The 16,412-nt window shown below is 43.8% G+C and overlaps 1 protein-coding gene across 1 annotated transcript in view; it reads left to right on the plus strand.

Annotated features, from left to right (window-relative positions):
- p3h1 (prolyl 3-hydroxylase 1) overlaps window positions 1-15,302 on the plus strand; it is a 39,788-nt gene extending 24,486 nt beyond the window's left edge. Inside the window, exons 11-15 of the mRNA XM_072244961.1 lie at window positions 1,220-1,370; window positions 3,692-3,809; window positions 4,971-5,046; window positions 6,828-6,968; window positions 10,791-15,302. Of these exons, the coding sequence (XP_072101062.1) occupies window positions 1,220-1,370; window positions 3,692-3,809; window positions 4,971-5,046; window positions 6,828-6,968; window positions 10,791-11,132 (828 nt within the window). The 3' untranslated portion in view covers window positions 11,133-15,302. The remainder of the gene's footprint in view (window positions 1-1,219; window positions 1,371-3,691; window positions 3,810-4,970; window positions 5,047-6,827; window positions 6,969-10,790) is intronic.
- Window positions 15,303-16,412: the final 1,110 nt, after the last annotated feature.

Raw genomic sequence — 16,412 nt, forward strand, 5'->3', positions numbered from 1 at the left:
CATCTCCCTTAAACTATCTCTCTCTCACCTTAAATGATTGTCCTTTAGTATCTGATGTTTTGACCCTGGGACTCCCCCTAGTCCCCAAAATCTGGTGCTGATGCCATTACACCACTGGCCGGCAGCTTTCTCTGTGCTGAGCACTTTGTTCACTTCCAACGTTTTAGTTCAGACACTGAGCGACCAGCAGCAGCTCTGTCCTTGTGCAATTATGAATGGTAAAATGTCCTTAAAGCAGAATTTTTCATTTTATCACACTCTCAGGCACTGAAATTTCACATCCACTGTCCTTTCCATGCCAAGCTAAAAGTAAACACCTAATCAGCTGTTTCATTCTGACTGAAGCGGAAAATCAAATTAATTTAGAAGAACAATAATTAAACCGAAGTAAAACAGATAACTGAATAACCAGTTGTGCCTTATGAACAGTAAATGCTCGAAAAATTTAGTGAATCAGTTAGCATTTGTGGAATGAGAAAGAGTCCAATGTTTCAAGGCTGAGGCCCTTAGAACTGAAAGACCAATTGTACATGTCTGGTCATTAGCCTGATCTTGTTAACTTTGATTTTCTCTCCAAGGATGCTGCCTGTCCTGCTGATTATTTCCAGTATTTTTCATTATTATTTGGTTTAAAATTACTGCATTTTGTTTTGATTTTCAACTAGTCATACAATATTTATCTTGCATCGATACTTAAGCTGGAGCAACGCCATGTAATGCCTAAAATTATATTGATTTTCCCTAGTTTCCACTTATTGCCTGATTAACACCTGGCAGACATTAAAGTCCACCTTTCATTTTTACATCCATGACCTTCCGAACGGGAATTGGGAAAATCCAACACACTATTGCAGTCTGACACATCCTTCCTTAAGTGTTTTTCTGGTTTCAGAACACTCCAGATCAAACTAAGTAAACTATCAGAACATTAACTCAGTAGTTTTGGAAGAAGAGAAGCAAGTATTAGAAATGATAAAGTCTTGAATAGTTGAAGGAATAAACTTCAGCTAACAAATTTAAGCCCTTTATCAAATACATTTTTGTAACTTCAGCCATTGCAAGCTTTTTACTCTTTCAGTTTCCGACACTTTAAGTCACTGCATTATTTATTTGTTGTAAGTAATTCATGAGGTTTGTGTTCTTGTTCTGAATGAATCGAAGGGTGATGATTTCGCTTTTCTGGTTTTCTCTAACATGTACAAATCTGCCTTTCTGGCAGCTTAGTCAGGAGGGTAGGATCCCACTTAAAACATCCAAGCTGTTTTATGACATCAGTGAGAAAGTTCGAAGGATCATCGAGTCTTACTTCCGGCTGGAAAACCCACTCTACTTTGCCTACTCGCATCTTGTCTGTCGGACTGCGGTGGAAGGTAACAACCTTTGACTTAACTCTAGAGTTACTAGACTGAGTGGTAACAGCTGTCCCCGTTTGCTGTTAGTTCATTATGTTTCATACCACGTGTCAGTCAATGCTGAACTCTCTACTGTGCAAGTCCCTTCACCTGAAGGGCTGAAGTTGATGGAGAAAGTGGCGCAACACCAGCTTCCCAAGGACAGTTAGGTACGGGCAATAATGCTGGACTTGCCAACAATGCCCACATCCTGGTAAATAAAATAAAAGGAGCACATATACAGGAACTACTTGCTAATGTTTACACTGTGTGCACCACGGCCTCTAGCAGAACAATGAAAGAGGGATTTAATCTGCATAATCGGAATCGGGTTTACTGACACTGACATATATTGTGAAATTTGTTCTCTTGTGCCAGCAATACAGTGCAAGATGTAAAAAAATGACTACAAGTTACAATAAAAATTAATAAATAGTGCAAAAGAGTTATAGCAAGGTGGTATTCATGGGTTCACGGGCCATTCGAAAAATTAGGGCTGAGGGGGACATGCTGTTCCTAAAACAGTGAGTGTGGGTCTTCAGGCTCCTGTACCTTTTCCCCGATGGTAGTAACAAGAAGACAACATGTTCCAGGTGTTGAGGGTCCTCAATGATGGGTGCTACCTTCTTGAGGGTGAAGGAATACTAAGTCATTTTGACTTTCCTGCTTCCCTCTATCTTCAGCATAAATGGACACCATTTTAGCCCAGTGTGTCCCTGCTGGCCTAATGGCCAGTGGCCAGTGAAGAGCTGGATACACAGGAGAGTGTTTGCATTATATCACCCAGGACATAGAACAGTACAGCATGGGATTGGCCAATCAGCCCACAATGTTGTGCTCATCCTGATGCTAATTTGTACTAAATGTCCTCCCCCTATATATCATTCAAATGCCTCCATTCCTTTCATATTCATGTGAGTATGTAAAAGCATCTTAAACTCAGCCAGACTGCTAGCTTCCCATGCTGTCTCAGTGATCCATTCCATGCACTATACTCACAAAATGCTGGAGGAATTTAGCAAGTCAGACAGCGTCTGAGGAAAGCAATAAACAGTCACCATTTCAGGCTGAGAGCTTTTATCAGATAGAACATAGAACACAGAATATTGCAGCATGGAACGGCCTTTGACCTCGTGTTGATCTTTTAACTTACTCCAAGATCAATCTAACCCTTCTCTTCCACATAGCCCTTCATTTTTCTTTAATCCACATGCCTATCGAAGTCATTTGAATATCCCTAATGTATCTAGCTCTACCACTGCCCCGAGCAGTTTGTTGCCTGCACAAAGCACTCTATGTGAAAAAACACCTCTGACATCCCCCCTTTAATTTCCTCCAATCACATTAAAAGTAAGTCTTCTCGTATTGTCATTGCTACCTGGGAAAAAGGCTCTGGCTCTCCACTCTGTCTATGCTTCATATTATCTATACGCCTCCCTCAAGTCAATTCTCATCCTCCTTCACTCTGAAGAGAAAAGCACTAACTTGCTTAACCTATCCTCATAAGGCACGCTCTCTAATCCAGGCAGCATCCTGGTAAATCTCCTCTGCACCCTCTCTAAAGCTTCTACGTCCTTCTTATAATGAGGCGACCAAAGCTGAACACAAAACTTCCAAGTGTAGCCTAACCAGTGTTTTAGAGCTGCAACATTATCTCACAGTTCTAATGTAAGACTCTTCTTCCCATTGTGCTGCTGGCATTTAGGCCTCCATCTCTGGCTGCCTTCAACAGTATGACTCACTGGTTTACAATTCCCAGGGTTTTCCTAATTATCTTTCTTGAACAAAGGCATAACATTTGCCACCATCCAATTTTCTGGTACTTCACCGGTGGCCAGTTCTTCCAGCATTGTGTGTTGTTCAAAACTTCAGCATCAGTAGGATCTCCTGGTCCACACACAATGTTAAAGATAGGAATACTGAGGGAAATCTACCCACAGCAGAGGATAACTTGATGTCTCTGTTGCTCAACATTGTACACTGCTAAGGTACCAAAGGATTACAGGGAACTCACCAGCCAACCTCCAGCTCTCTATGGATGCATCTAGTTGGATTGTGTTCACTATAGATTTGTGTTGGTTGATCACACCCACTTCTGCACTCTTCTGTTTGCTTTCCTCACATTTCCTTTGACTTGTTTCTCAGATAAGCTTCAGAAACACAGGCCAGGTTCAGAAACACCGGCCAGGTTCAGAAACACTGGTCACGTTCAGAAACACTGGCCAGGTTCTAGCAATGCACACACCTGGCCAGCTGCAGCATACTGTTGTTGAATTCTTTGGTCTGCTTCCCTGTATTAGGAACACAGGAGAACAGAGAAGACCTGAGCCACTCCGTTCATGTGGACAACTGCATTTTAAACTCAGAAGCTCTGGAGTGTCGAAAGGAGCATCCAGCTTACACCGAGCGAGATTACAGGTAAAAGTGAACCTTCGTTATCAGTGTGTAAAGAAATCTTCACATAATGTCTTTCACAGCCAAAGTATTCAGAGATAACAACATATTTTTCAGCTTTTCCAACTGCTGTAGTGTGCACAGAAAGCTCCCACAAATATTGACATGGTAATAAATAGAATTTGGCTTCATTAGTTATTGAGTAGCAAGTGATTCAGGTTTCCAAGGTAAGCTCAATGCTCAAATTCATCAAAGTCAGAACCTTAATATCAGTGTAAAGGCAACGTCTTTGACTGTGTTACATTCCTTACTAATTCAACGAATGTTATCTAAGTTTTTATGTCACTACTCTGTGGTGGGACTTAAACCCAAAGTGTCCTAGCTCAGAGGCAAAAGCCTTTGTAACTGAGCAGATTATACCTTGACCTACTTATGTATGGAATGATGCGTCAGATGATAAGTAAACAAAATCTTTTCACTGATTCTTGGTGAAAATCATAAACCAATTCCCCAGTTAGTGGAGAATAGAATTGAGACTGGTATAGATAAGTCACAATCATATTAAAAGACAGGCCAGGCTTGAGGATCTAGGAAACCTCTCCTGCTCCTGTTCTCATGTATTCTCATGATGATTTGCTGTCTTAAAAATACTACAGGAAAGGAAGTTGTTCTGGATTAAATTTCCTGTCCTGTCCCAGATGTGCTGAAAATAAGACTCCACTATTCCCTGAGAATAACTCTGACTCATTAACCATCATCAATTAACTCTACACAGCTTGATCATTTTGGATGCTCCAGCATTAAATTCACAATGTGATATTGCGAGAACAGTTCAGTAATAAATCCATTATGTGGCATCACTGAGTGATTCTATAGTAAGTCCAATGTGTGGTATCCCGACATAATAACCCCCCTTGTGTAAACTTGCCAAGTGCCAACCCTCCACGTTCGCTGGTCTCTAGTGGTGAGGCTCATGAAGACTAAGGATCTGGGCATTGTTTTTTCCTGAGTTAGCTGCCCTCAGAAACGTTCAATATATGGTTTCAACACCTTAGGAGTGATGTCTGACTTGACACTTCCATCATTGACCTTTACAGGAACCAATGGAAGACTGTCACCTTTTGTCTGAAAATTCTATGTAGTTTATTACAGATTATCAATAATCATAATTGCATTTTATTCTAGTGCAATCCTTTACTTAAACCATGATTTTGAAGGTGGAAACTTCATATTCACGGAAATTGATGCAAAAGTTATTACAGTAAGTTTCTAAGACTTATTTTTCTCTTGTTTTTGGTCATCAAGAGTAGAGTATTAACTCTGGAGATGAAACTTATATTTCTTCTGTCATTATCAAGGTCATGATTACCCTGTGATTAAATCGTCTGTCTCAGATCTACATCAAACCATTTCCCCTTATGATTTTTCATTTCCAGTCAATTTATCCAAACCCTTCTCTCTGATTGATATGGTAATTCAATGTCTTGTAGGAGGCCCATACCATGTCATTTCAAGTGGAGGAGAGAGGGCAAGACACAAAAGTAAACATCTAACCCCTTGGGCCAGCTAGTCCCCAACTAGTTTATTTATGCAAGAATTTATGAATTGTGTGCTTTGTATAATCAGCAGGACGATCTCTAATCTCAGGTAGGTGGAAGTGAAACTGGAAAAAGGTTTGGGATCTTGGAGGATCCAGTTTCACAGGCTTCCCATCTCACATTCAGTCAAGAAACATTCCTAGTGAATTTCTGGGAGCAGTTCCAATTCCCTTTTCTTTCCATGCAGGTTCCTGGTGTACATACTGCATGCAAGTAGGAGTTTTGTTGTGGCTCAAGGCAGGGGGATCTCTTCCTTTAAAATATTGGCTTCAGCTGTTTATTCTTCACTCACTTTGCTCTTCAACCTACAACCTTCTAATTCTACAATGAGATTTGAACAGTGTTGTGAGACATGCACCTTTTACACATATGGTAATATGTTTGGTATCTACTCTGAATATTCCACTGAAGCCATTTTGGATCAATGTCCAGCAATATTGACTGGGCTGGCAGAGTTTCATCATCTGGAACTATCAAAGGAATTAAAATTAAATTCAATATGATGACATCTGTTGAGGAGCAGAGGGATCTTAAAGTCTAAGTTCGTAAGAGGCTACAGAGGTTGACAGGGTGATTTAAAGGCATATTCCATGCTTGCTTTTATTAGTGGTTGCCTGGAATATGCTGCCTGGGGTAGTGGTAGAGGCAGATACATTAGAGACTTTTAGATAGGCACAAGATTTTGAGAAAAAAAAGAAAATAGACATTGTGTGAGCAGAGGGGAATGACTTAGTTGGCCACTTGATTACCAATTTATTTGGCTCAGAACAATATTGCGGGCCGAAGGGCCTGTGCTGTGCTGTACTGTTCCAGTTCTACTGGGTGTTTTATGTTTATCCACATGAGGCAATGAAGTCATGGTAATTAGGTTCTCGTTATTTCATCTGGTCCAAGCTGGAATTCTCACACCCTCTCCATTATTAACTCTGCCTCTTTCCTAATATATATCTTCCACTAACTCTTAATTCTTAGCAAAGATCAACCGTTGTGAGTGTCTCTAGCAGGACACCATGAATAACTCTTTTACCTTTGACTCCTGGCAATGTTCCCTTTAGATTATTGCTTTTTAATTGCAAATTTTTGCATGCTACCTTGGACATTACAGCTTTCACTTCCTTTGCACAATCTTTTAACTTTTTAAGTTTCAGTTTATTATCATAGGCATGTGTGTTCAGGGTCTAAATGGCATGAAAGTTGTCTTTTTATATAGCAGTAGCACATTACAATACACCTTGAAAGGAAGGTTTGGTGAACTGTCTCCCTTCTGTCTGAGGATGAATAGTTCTTTCCCCTTACAGTTGGCTGATTTTGGAAAACATTTGGTGGTAACTATTAATACTAATTAATTTAGTTTTGATTTGGAACTGCACACTGTGATTCCTGACCTTTCATCTTAATGGAAGCATGTTATTGAAACAGTTTCTAACGATCTCTCTTTGTCCAGGCAACGGTGCAGCCGAAGTGTGGCCGTGTGGTGGGCTTCTCCTCGGGAGCAGAGAACCCTCATGGAGTCCAGGCCGTGACCAAAGGACAGAGGTGCGGAGTGGCACTCTGGTTCACGCTGGATCCCCGGCAGAAGGAACGGGTATGGCTCAGCGAATGAGAATACTGTCAAATTCCGGCAGGCTAACCTGCAGGAATGGAGCTGGTGGAGAGAGCGGGAGTGGGGGTGTGGTGTGGGAGAGCAATAATGGGGCGTGACAGTGCGGTACAATGTAGTGGAAGGGGTTTTGGTTCAGGGAAGATGATGTGGTGCATGGTATGTATTAGAGAATATGGTGTGTTGTAGAGAATATGGTGCGTGGTAGAGGATCTAGTTTGCAGTAGAGGGTCTGGTTTGCAGTAGAGTGTCTGGTTTGCAGTAGAGGGTCTGGTTTGCAGTAGAGGATCTGGTTCGCAGTAGAAGGTCTGGTTTGCAGTAGCAGGTCTGGTTTGCAGTAGGGGGTCTGGTTCGCAGTAGAAGGTCTGGTTCGCAGTAGAAGGTCTGGTGTGCAGTAAAGGGTCTGGTTTGTAGTAGAAGGTCTGGTTTGCAGTAGAGGGTCTGTTTTACAGTAGAGGGTCTGGTTTGCAGTAGAGGGTCTGGTTTGCAGTAGAGGAACTGGTTTGCAGTTGAGGATCTGGTTTGCAGTAGAAGGTCTGTTTTACAGTAGAGGGTCTGGTTTGCAGTAGAGGGTCTGGTTTGCAGTAGAGGATCTGGTTTGCAGTTGAGGATCTGGTTTGCAGTAGAAGGTCTGGTTTGCAGTAGAAGGTCTGGTTTTCAGTAGAAGGTCTGGTTTTCAGTAGAAGGTCTGGTTTACAGTAGAAGGTCTGGTTTGCAGTAGAGGGTCTGGTTTGCAGTAGAGGGTCTGGTTTACAGTAGAAGGTCTGGTTTGCAGTAGAGGATCTGGTTTGCAGTAGAGGATCTGGTTTGCAGTTGAGGATCTGGTTTGCAGTAGAGGTTCTGGTTTGCAGTAGAGGTTCTGGTTTGCAGTAAGGGTTCTGGTTTGCAGTAGAAGGTCTTGTTTGCAGTAGAAGGTCTGGTTTGCAGTAGAGGGTCTGGATTGCAATAGAAGGTCTGGTTTGCAGTAGGGTGCAAAACAGTGCAATGTTGAAGGTTGTTCTGGAAAATATGATGATCACATCCAACCTCTGCTTCAATCCTCAGCACTGTTGTTTAAATAAAGTTACCATCTTAAACATCCTGATGTGCCTCGCACTAATGACTTTAAGTGGTAGCAATCTGATAGAGTATGAAGTAACCCTCCCAATTCCAGGCTCAAATATCTGTTCTTCTGCCCAACCCTTTCGTCAAGTCCTTGATATTTTTGCTTTCCAGTGGTCAGTGATGATGGGCTGCTATTTGGTCTTGGCGGGACCAGATCTGTTGCTGGGACCTTCCATTATGGCTGATTTATTAACTATTTTTACCCCATTCTCCTGCCTTCTCCTCATAACTTTTGACACCCTGACTGATCAAGAAACTAGCAACTTCCGCTCTAAATATACTTGATGATTTGGCCTCCACAGCTGCATGTGGCTATGAATCCCACAGATTCACTCCCTTCTAGCTAAAGAAATTCCTCTTCACCTCTGTTCTAAATGAACTTCTCTGTACTCTGAAGCTATTCCCTCCGGTCCTAGACTCCCCCACTATAGGAAACATCCACTCTATTCAGACTTTTCAGTATTCGATAGGTTTAAATGAGATCCCTTTCTCATTCGTATGAACTTCAGTAAGTACAGTTCCAGAGCATCAAATGTTCTCTTTTATTCCTGGAATCATTCTGCTGAATCTCCTCTGGACACTGAAAATTCCAACATATTTTTTCTTCGATAAGGGGCCCAAAACTGCTCACAATACTCCAAGTGCAATGCCTGATAAAACCTCAGCATCAAATCCTTGATTTTATATTCTCAAAATCGGTGCTAATATTGATTGCATTTGCCTTCCTTAACACCAACTCAACTTGCAAGTTATGCAAGTCCCTTTGCACCTCTGATTTTTGAATTTTCTCCCTGCTTAGAAAATAATCTATGACATTATTCCTTCTACCAAAGTGCATGACCATACATTGTGTACACTATATTCTATCTGCCACTTCTTTGCCCATTCTCCCAATCTATCTAAGACTTTATACAGACTTCCTGCTTCCTCAACATTACCAGCCCTTCAACCTATCTTTGTATCATCCACAAGCTTGGCAACAAAGCCATCAATTCTGTCATCCAAATCATTGACATATAGTGTGAAAAGAAACGGTCCCAGCATGGACCCCGGCAGGACACCACTAACCACTGGCGGCCAACTAGAAAAGGCTCCCTTTATTCTCACTCTGCCTCCTGCCAGTCAGCCAATCTTCTTTCCATGCTAGTATCTTTCATGTAATACTATGGGCTCTTATCTTGTTTAGCAGCCTCATGTGCAGCACCTGGCCAAAGGCCTTCTGAAAATCCAAATATACAACATTCACTAACACTCCTTTGTCTGTCTTGTTGTTATCTCCTCAAAGAATTCCAATAGATTTGTCAGACAAAATTTCTCCTTAATGAGACCATGCTGATTTTAGCCTTTTTTTTATCATGTACCTCCAAGTATCCTGAAACTTCATCCTTAATAATGGCCTCCAACACCTTGCCAACCACTTAAGTCATGCTAACTGGCCTATAACTTATTTTCTTCTATCTCCCTTCCTTACCTTAAAGATTGGAGTGGCATTTGCAATGTTCTAGTCCTCCAGAAAGATTCCAGACTCTAGTGATTTATGAAGTATTATTACTAATGCCTCCACAATCTCTTCAGCTGTCTCTTTCTGAGCCCTGGGCTGTAGACCATCTGGTCCAGGTGACCTACCTGCCTTCTATTTAACTTCAGACCTTTCAGCTTACCAAGCACCTTCTTAGTATTAGCAACCACACTCACTTCTGCCCCCTGAAACCATTGAATTTCTAGCATGCTGCTAGCATCTTCCACAGTGGAGACTGATGCAAAATACTTATTGACTTCGTCTGCCATTTCATTGTCCCCCATTACTATCTCTCCAACCGTCTGATATCTACTCTTGCCTTTTACTTTGTTTAGCTGAAAAACTTTTGGTATCTTCTTTGATATTATTGGCTAGCACCTTCATATTTCATCCTTGCTCTCCTTATGGCTTTTTTTTTGTTGTTCTCCAACAGCATCAGAACCTCTTGACCATGTCTGCATGCTTTTATGCATTGAGTTGCTTCACATGATTGGCTGATTAGATATTTGCATTAACAAGCGGGTGTCTAGGTGTATCTAATAAAGTGGCCACTGTGTGCAAGTGTTGTAAAAGAAATATTATATCCCCAGTGAGGTTTGTGGATTGGATTCTATAGTTCATGTCATGATTTGTTTCTGGTTTCCGGTCACTCCTTTTTAATGCTATTTTGTGCGAGTTTTGATCAGGACAGGCTAGCTCTGCGGTCTGAAGTTAACGGACAACACAGCGCTAGACTGAACTGAACTGAATATGGCTGGACCATTACAATGTTTTGTGGTTTGGTGTTTTATGCTCTGTGTTTTATCACTCAATTTTTTGTGCGATTTGTTCTTTTTTCGTGCATGGGGGTTTAATGTTTTTCTTTGAACAGGTTTTCTTCCTTTGTTTTGAGGCAGTCTGTGGGAAGACAAATCTCAGGGTTGTATACTACATTTATAGTTTGATAATAAATGTACTTTGAATCTTCATAAGCTGCCCTGTCTATTGACTGAATGTGACCAAGAGAAAGCCAATAGTCAGAGAAAGGTTGAGATTAAGCTGTCAGCACGGGAAAGGCAGGAACAGACACTTGGGAAAAGCAGTAATGACGCTACTGTGATGTGGCAGACATGCTGAGACTCGTGCTTTTCGCACCTGCTGAGCGTTTGATGTGCTAATTGCTCTGTGGCTCTCCCTGCCCTCAGGAGAGGATCGAGGCCGACGAGTTGGTGAAGTTGCTGTTTGGGATGGAGGAGGAGCTGCAGCAGGACGAGGGCGAGGTCAAGGAACCTGAGCCCGATGACCACCAGCCAACTGGGGCCCCAGCCGCCGTGCCCACCAGCAGGCCGCACGCTCAGGACGAAGTGAAGCCCGACGAGCTCGCTCCAGGGAAACAGCCCAAGGTGGAAGAGCCAAAGGCAGAAAGCAATGGAGACCCTGAGCCTACAGTAAAAACAATGGACTCCCGTCAGGAGCCAGCACCTGCTGCTTCAGATCAGAAAGCCACACCATCTCTGAATATGCCATCTACAAAGCAGGAACTGTAATTCTGTGTACAGCTACTCACAATAGGGCCACTTGGTGCTTTGCAACCTGACACAAGAGCTGTTGGTTTTGATGTTTAATCATTCCTGGTAATTGTCTCCCAAATTAGGAGCTCAAAAGTGTGGATCTCCATTTCCCCCTTGGCTGATATCCCCATCCGGTTTGATGGTATTGATAGCCCAGGCCGAGCATCTTATTCACCATATTCCCTGAACTTCTCCCATAATCTGTTGCCTCTGGTAATATTCATCCAGCACATGACCCGAACCCCTATACCTGGGTCATCAGTAGCGTGCAGAGTTTCCCCCGAGCACGTTAGCTCTCGCAGAGGATGGGACGGTCAGACGCAAGTAGTCAGAGCTACCGGTCGCTGGTGTGCAACCTTGTCCAGCACCAAAGCCCCAGTTCCCCCTTGGCAGATGCTGGAACAGTTCCAGATCACTTCCATCTACATGGATTGGGACCTCAGTCATTTGAAATGAAGGTGGAGTTTCTGTCAATATTTGCAGCCAGTATCTTTAAAGGAGGGTTAAACTCCTGCTGTATTGACCCATCCTTGTCTGGTACACTCCTGATTCCTGGTCAGTGTCTCGCAGACACTTTCTTGTCCATTTCTTTGCTCCATTGTTCCCTAATCCTCCACAGAAGCCTACAAATTCCAGCATCTGTAGTCTTTTGAGTCCCTATCCTTGTTCTTTGCTTGCAACTCTCTGTATGGTGATGTGTTATATTGTGTGTGTGTGCGCGCGCGGTGGGGAGGGGGTACTTCAAAACCCTCAAAATGCTGCCTTTATCTGATTTTTGACACGGGGGGAGGGTCACGGTGACAGTCAAGTAATAGCTCTGAAGTTCCGCAAACACGACAACTGTAGCAATTAGGATCTTCGCTGGTCTTTTGAGGTGCTATACAGTGCAGCCACTAATGGAGGCCTAGTAAGGGCAAAGAAGGATAGAGTCTTTAAACATTTGCTTACTTCTTATCTAAGATATAAACAGAAGATACTGGACATCATCTGCAAATCAGGCGGCTCCAAAACTTACTGCCCGTATTTCTGATGTGCAACTTCCACAAGTGTCGATATCTTTAAATGAGAGGTTGTGTTTGCGTGTATGGAGACGGATTATCCCAGAGAGGCCAGCGTATTGCAGCTTGCCAGCACGTTGCTATTGATGCATACCCATCTGTGTTTACATTCCCTAAAACCTCCTGCACTTCATCAGTTGTGGTGACGTTACCCACATCCCATCCAACCCTTTTTAAATGTATGTGCACTCAACTCTTTAAGTTCTTAAAGAACTTAATTATTTCTTTATCTATCTTTCCTCTCCTTCCCTCTCTCCGCTTCTCCTTCTTCCCTCCTGCCTCTCTCCCTCCCCTCCCCCTCCCTCTCTCCCTCCCCTCCCCCTCCCTCTTCTCTCTCTCTGTCTCTCCCCCCTCTCTTCCCCCCCCTCTCTCTCTCTCTCCCCCCTCTCTCTCTCTCTCCCCCCTCCTTCCCCACCCCCATCCCTCCCTCCCCACACACACAGATAGTCGGTCATACATGCACAATCCTTCATTACAGCAGTGTCTATAGTAAGTCAGTCTGTCAGTGGGTGCCGTCCTGAATCTGGGGTTGGCGGCTATGCACCTCCATCTTCTTCGATCTTGCGACAGCGCCGGGTACAGCCTCTCCTCCAGTTTGTTCTCGCTGGCCGCCTTGGCACTGCCAGCTGCCGCCCCCCGCCAAACTCCAGCCCGATGCCGTGTCGGCCTCCAGCCACGGCCGTTTCTTCGAACTCGGCCCTTCCTTAGGTGGAGGCCCTGGGCAGGTCCAGACACACGGTGCAGCGCCCAAGTTCATCATGTCTCTTCTAACTAGGTGCATAGCTTACGATTCGTAGATATATGGTGAGGCTTTAATCTCTTCCACGGAAGATGGCCGTTGGCTCACAAGGAGTTCATCCACCCTTTGTCAGGTCCTTATTTTTTTTTAGTCCTACTGGGTGTCCTCACACCCTCCTCACCAGACTAAGTCAGGTGGGGGAGCCGGCCCAAGTCGCCGACCACTCGACCACGGCCCCCGGCCGAGCACCGGGCACCCGCCCCCCAGCGAATCTCTCCGAGCGCCGGGCGCCCGCCCCCCACTGAATCTCTCCGAGCGCCGGGCACCCGCCCCCCACTAAATCTCTCCAAGCGCCGGGCGCCCACCCCCCACTGAATCTCTCCGAGCGCTGGGCGCCCGCCCCCCACTGAATCTCTTCGAGCGCCTGGTGCCCAACTGAAAAACTATAATAAGTACCTATTCTTTTAAATGCTTTACAGTGCCCATAGGTTGTGAACCTCATTATATAATTCTTTCTTTAATTTCTCTTACTTCTACATATTACATACATAGTCATTGTCTGACTCATATGAACCTGAATGTATGCACACACTTACATGCAAACACAATTGCACAATCCTTTCCAGTAGGAATTGCTCAGTAGTGGTCAGCAAGGAGAAACCAGAATAAGTCCAACTTTCCTGGAGAGATTGGCTAACTGGACAAGTCACAACGACTGAGCATTGGCCTCAGGAATTGTTTCCGCCCCCCACTTGCGCCAGTGGAAAATGGATACCATGACACCAAGAAGATCTGATACAAACCCTACTTCCACTTATTTGTATAAATTCATTTCAACTACTGACAGACCTTTAAGGTAGAAATTACCCACTAATATAAAAGCAATGTTAAATTCAGCCTTTTCCAAGTGTTCATGCCCGTATCATGCAAATAGACCAACTGGTGAATAAGGACTCCCAATCCAAAGTGGGCCGAGATGCCTGGCTTCTGAGTGCCAAAGTACTTGAGACTTTGGAGCTTCTGAGCTGTGTGCTGAAGTTCTGTCCTCCCCCAGGTTAATGAGTTCTGCAGCCTGCGGTTATTTGCTTGTTGTCTTAAACCCAGCACCCAGTCAGGGTGTGTCACGCAGGTGAATCCTGTCAGTTTTGTTTTGCCTCGCCTTGTTCTGACATGTTGTTTTGGTGTCTGCCGTTCGTCAATTGCCCACAATCTCATCACCAACTGATGCCTGACTGTGAGATACAAAGGTGTGTCTTTCCTCACACTTGTTTACATACATCTCAATAATCAGGCAGCAAGACAGAGGGCGGGGCTGGCCGGTGGTGTAGTGGCATCAGCACTGGACTTCGAGGCAAATGGTCCCGAGTTCGAATCCGGCTGGCTCTTTGCAAGCTTCCCACCTGCATTTGGTTGAACATCAAGCTAGCAACTCAGCCTCGCAAAAAAAACAGTCAAATGCAACTATGCTGCCCAATGCATCACAAAGTGCAAAAAGGACCAACTAAGTAGAGAGTTATGGACTGTCAGGATGTATATTGTATACATTTTTCTGAAAATAGATGTATCTATTGAACCTATTGTATAGGAGGGAGGGGTTTATGTAGGTCAGCACAACATTGAGGGCTGAAGGGTCTGTACTGTTCAAAAGTATTACCCACAGTGGCACTGAACCACAAAGACTGGCAAATTATTTTGTGTGGCTACTGCTTGTTGCTATGTGAATTGGTCTCTTTCTTCCCCTCCCTCAGTTTTGCTGTTCTCTGTGCCCAGAGTCCTCTAAGACAAGCAAACTGCAGTGGCTCATAATTTCAGATGTTGTGGAAGAAGAAATAAGGCCTCCTGAGGCTTTTGCTCCTGATCACTATCTAGTATCTGGGCTTCACGTGAGGGTTTGGATGCAGCAGCGTAAAGCCTTGCAGAGATGAGAAGGAAAAGCTTGATATGTTATTTTTACTCATTAGTTTTACTCATTCTTAATTTTAAACTCAACCAACAAAGTTCCAAGTCAAATCCAATCTGACAGGATGCCCTTTCTGCAGAGCTATCAGGCTTTGAAACATTAAGTAACTGGGAATATACATCACGCTCACTGTCTCAGGAGAATGCAGTTACAGAGATACCTTTACTTGACCACGTCTGCCTTGTTTCCCCTTGATGGGCCAGGAATTTGTGATTTATGCATTGTACTATTTTCAGTAACACAACTACTGTATTACAGTCCAGCAGAAGCCTGACCGTGGTTTGTCTAAATGCCCAAATGTGTTCAGGGGTGTAATTTGTCAATGTTTCTGTATTGAGCTCTTGTGGAGTTTTATTCACAAATAAATGGTACTTTTTTTGCTGTTTTTATCAGTATGATTCCTGCTGCTTTCCTTCTCAGGCAGTCCCTCAGGGTGTGAGATTACTTGCCTCCATTCTGAGGTCTGAGGTGTCCGGGTTATATCACTGTGGAGGTCAGAGCTTCCTCCACAGATGGGGCGGTGGGTGGACATCTTGTGAGGTAGGACACTCCTCCTACTGCTCACGTAGGACATGGGAGTGTAGTGGGCAGCAAGAAAGACTATTAAAGCTTTCAGTGAGATCTGGATAATCTGGAAAAATGAGCTAAAATGGCAGATGGAATTTCATGCAGTGTGAGTTGTTGCACTTTGGGAGGGCAAACCTGGGTAGGACTTACACAGTGAGTGGTAGGGCACTGAAGAGTGCGGTAGAACAGAGGGATCTGGGAATACAGGTCTCCATAATTCCTTGAAAGTGGCATCACAGATAGATAGGGTCGTAAAAAAAAATGCTTTTGGCACTTTGGCCTGCATAAATCAATGTATTGAGTACAGGAGTTGGGATGTTATGTTGAAATTGTATAAGACATTGTTGAAGCCCAGCTTAGAGCATTGTGTGCAGTTTTGGTCACCTACCTACAGGAAAGATATCAATAAGATTGAAAAGGCACAGGAAAACATTAAAAGGATGTTGTCAGGACTTGAGGACCTGAGTTATAGGGAAAGGTTGATTGAATACACTAGGATTTTATTCCCTAGAGCACAGAGGAATGAGAGGAGATTTGATAGAGGTATGCAAAATTATGAAGGGTATAGATGGAGTAATTGCAAGCAAGTTTTTTCCACTAAGGTTGGGTGAGACTAGAACTGAAGGTCATGGGTTATGGATGAAAGGTGAATTGTTTAAGGGGAATATGAGGGGGAATTTCTTCACTCAAGAGGGCAGTGAGCGTTGGGAATGAGCTGCGAGCGGAAGTGGTGGATGTGGGTTCAGTTTCAACACTTAAGAGAAATTTGGATAGGTACATGGATGGGAGGGGTACGGAGGGCTAAGGTCCGGGCGCAGGTCAATGCGTCTAGGCAGATTAATAGTTTGGCATTGATTAGATAGGACAAAGGGTCAGTTTCTGTGCCGTACTGTATGACTATGACTTCTGTGCTCTCAACGCACAGCCTCAAA

Source organism: Mobula birostris, chromosome 27, assembly GCF_030028105.1.
Source record: "Mobula birostris isolate sMobBir1 chromosome 27, sMobBir1.hap1, whole genome shotgun sequence".
Classification (NCBI taxonomy): domain Eukaryota; kingdom Metazoa; phylum Chordata; class Chondrichthyes; order Myliobatiformes; family Myliobatidae; genus Mobula; species Mobula birostris.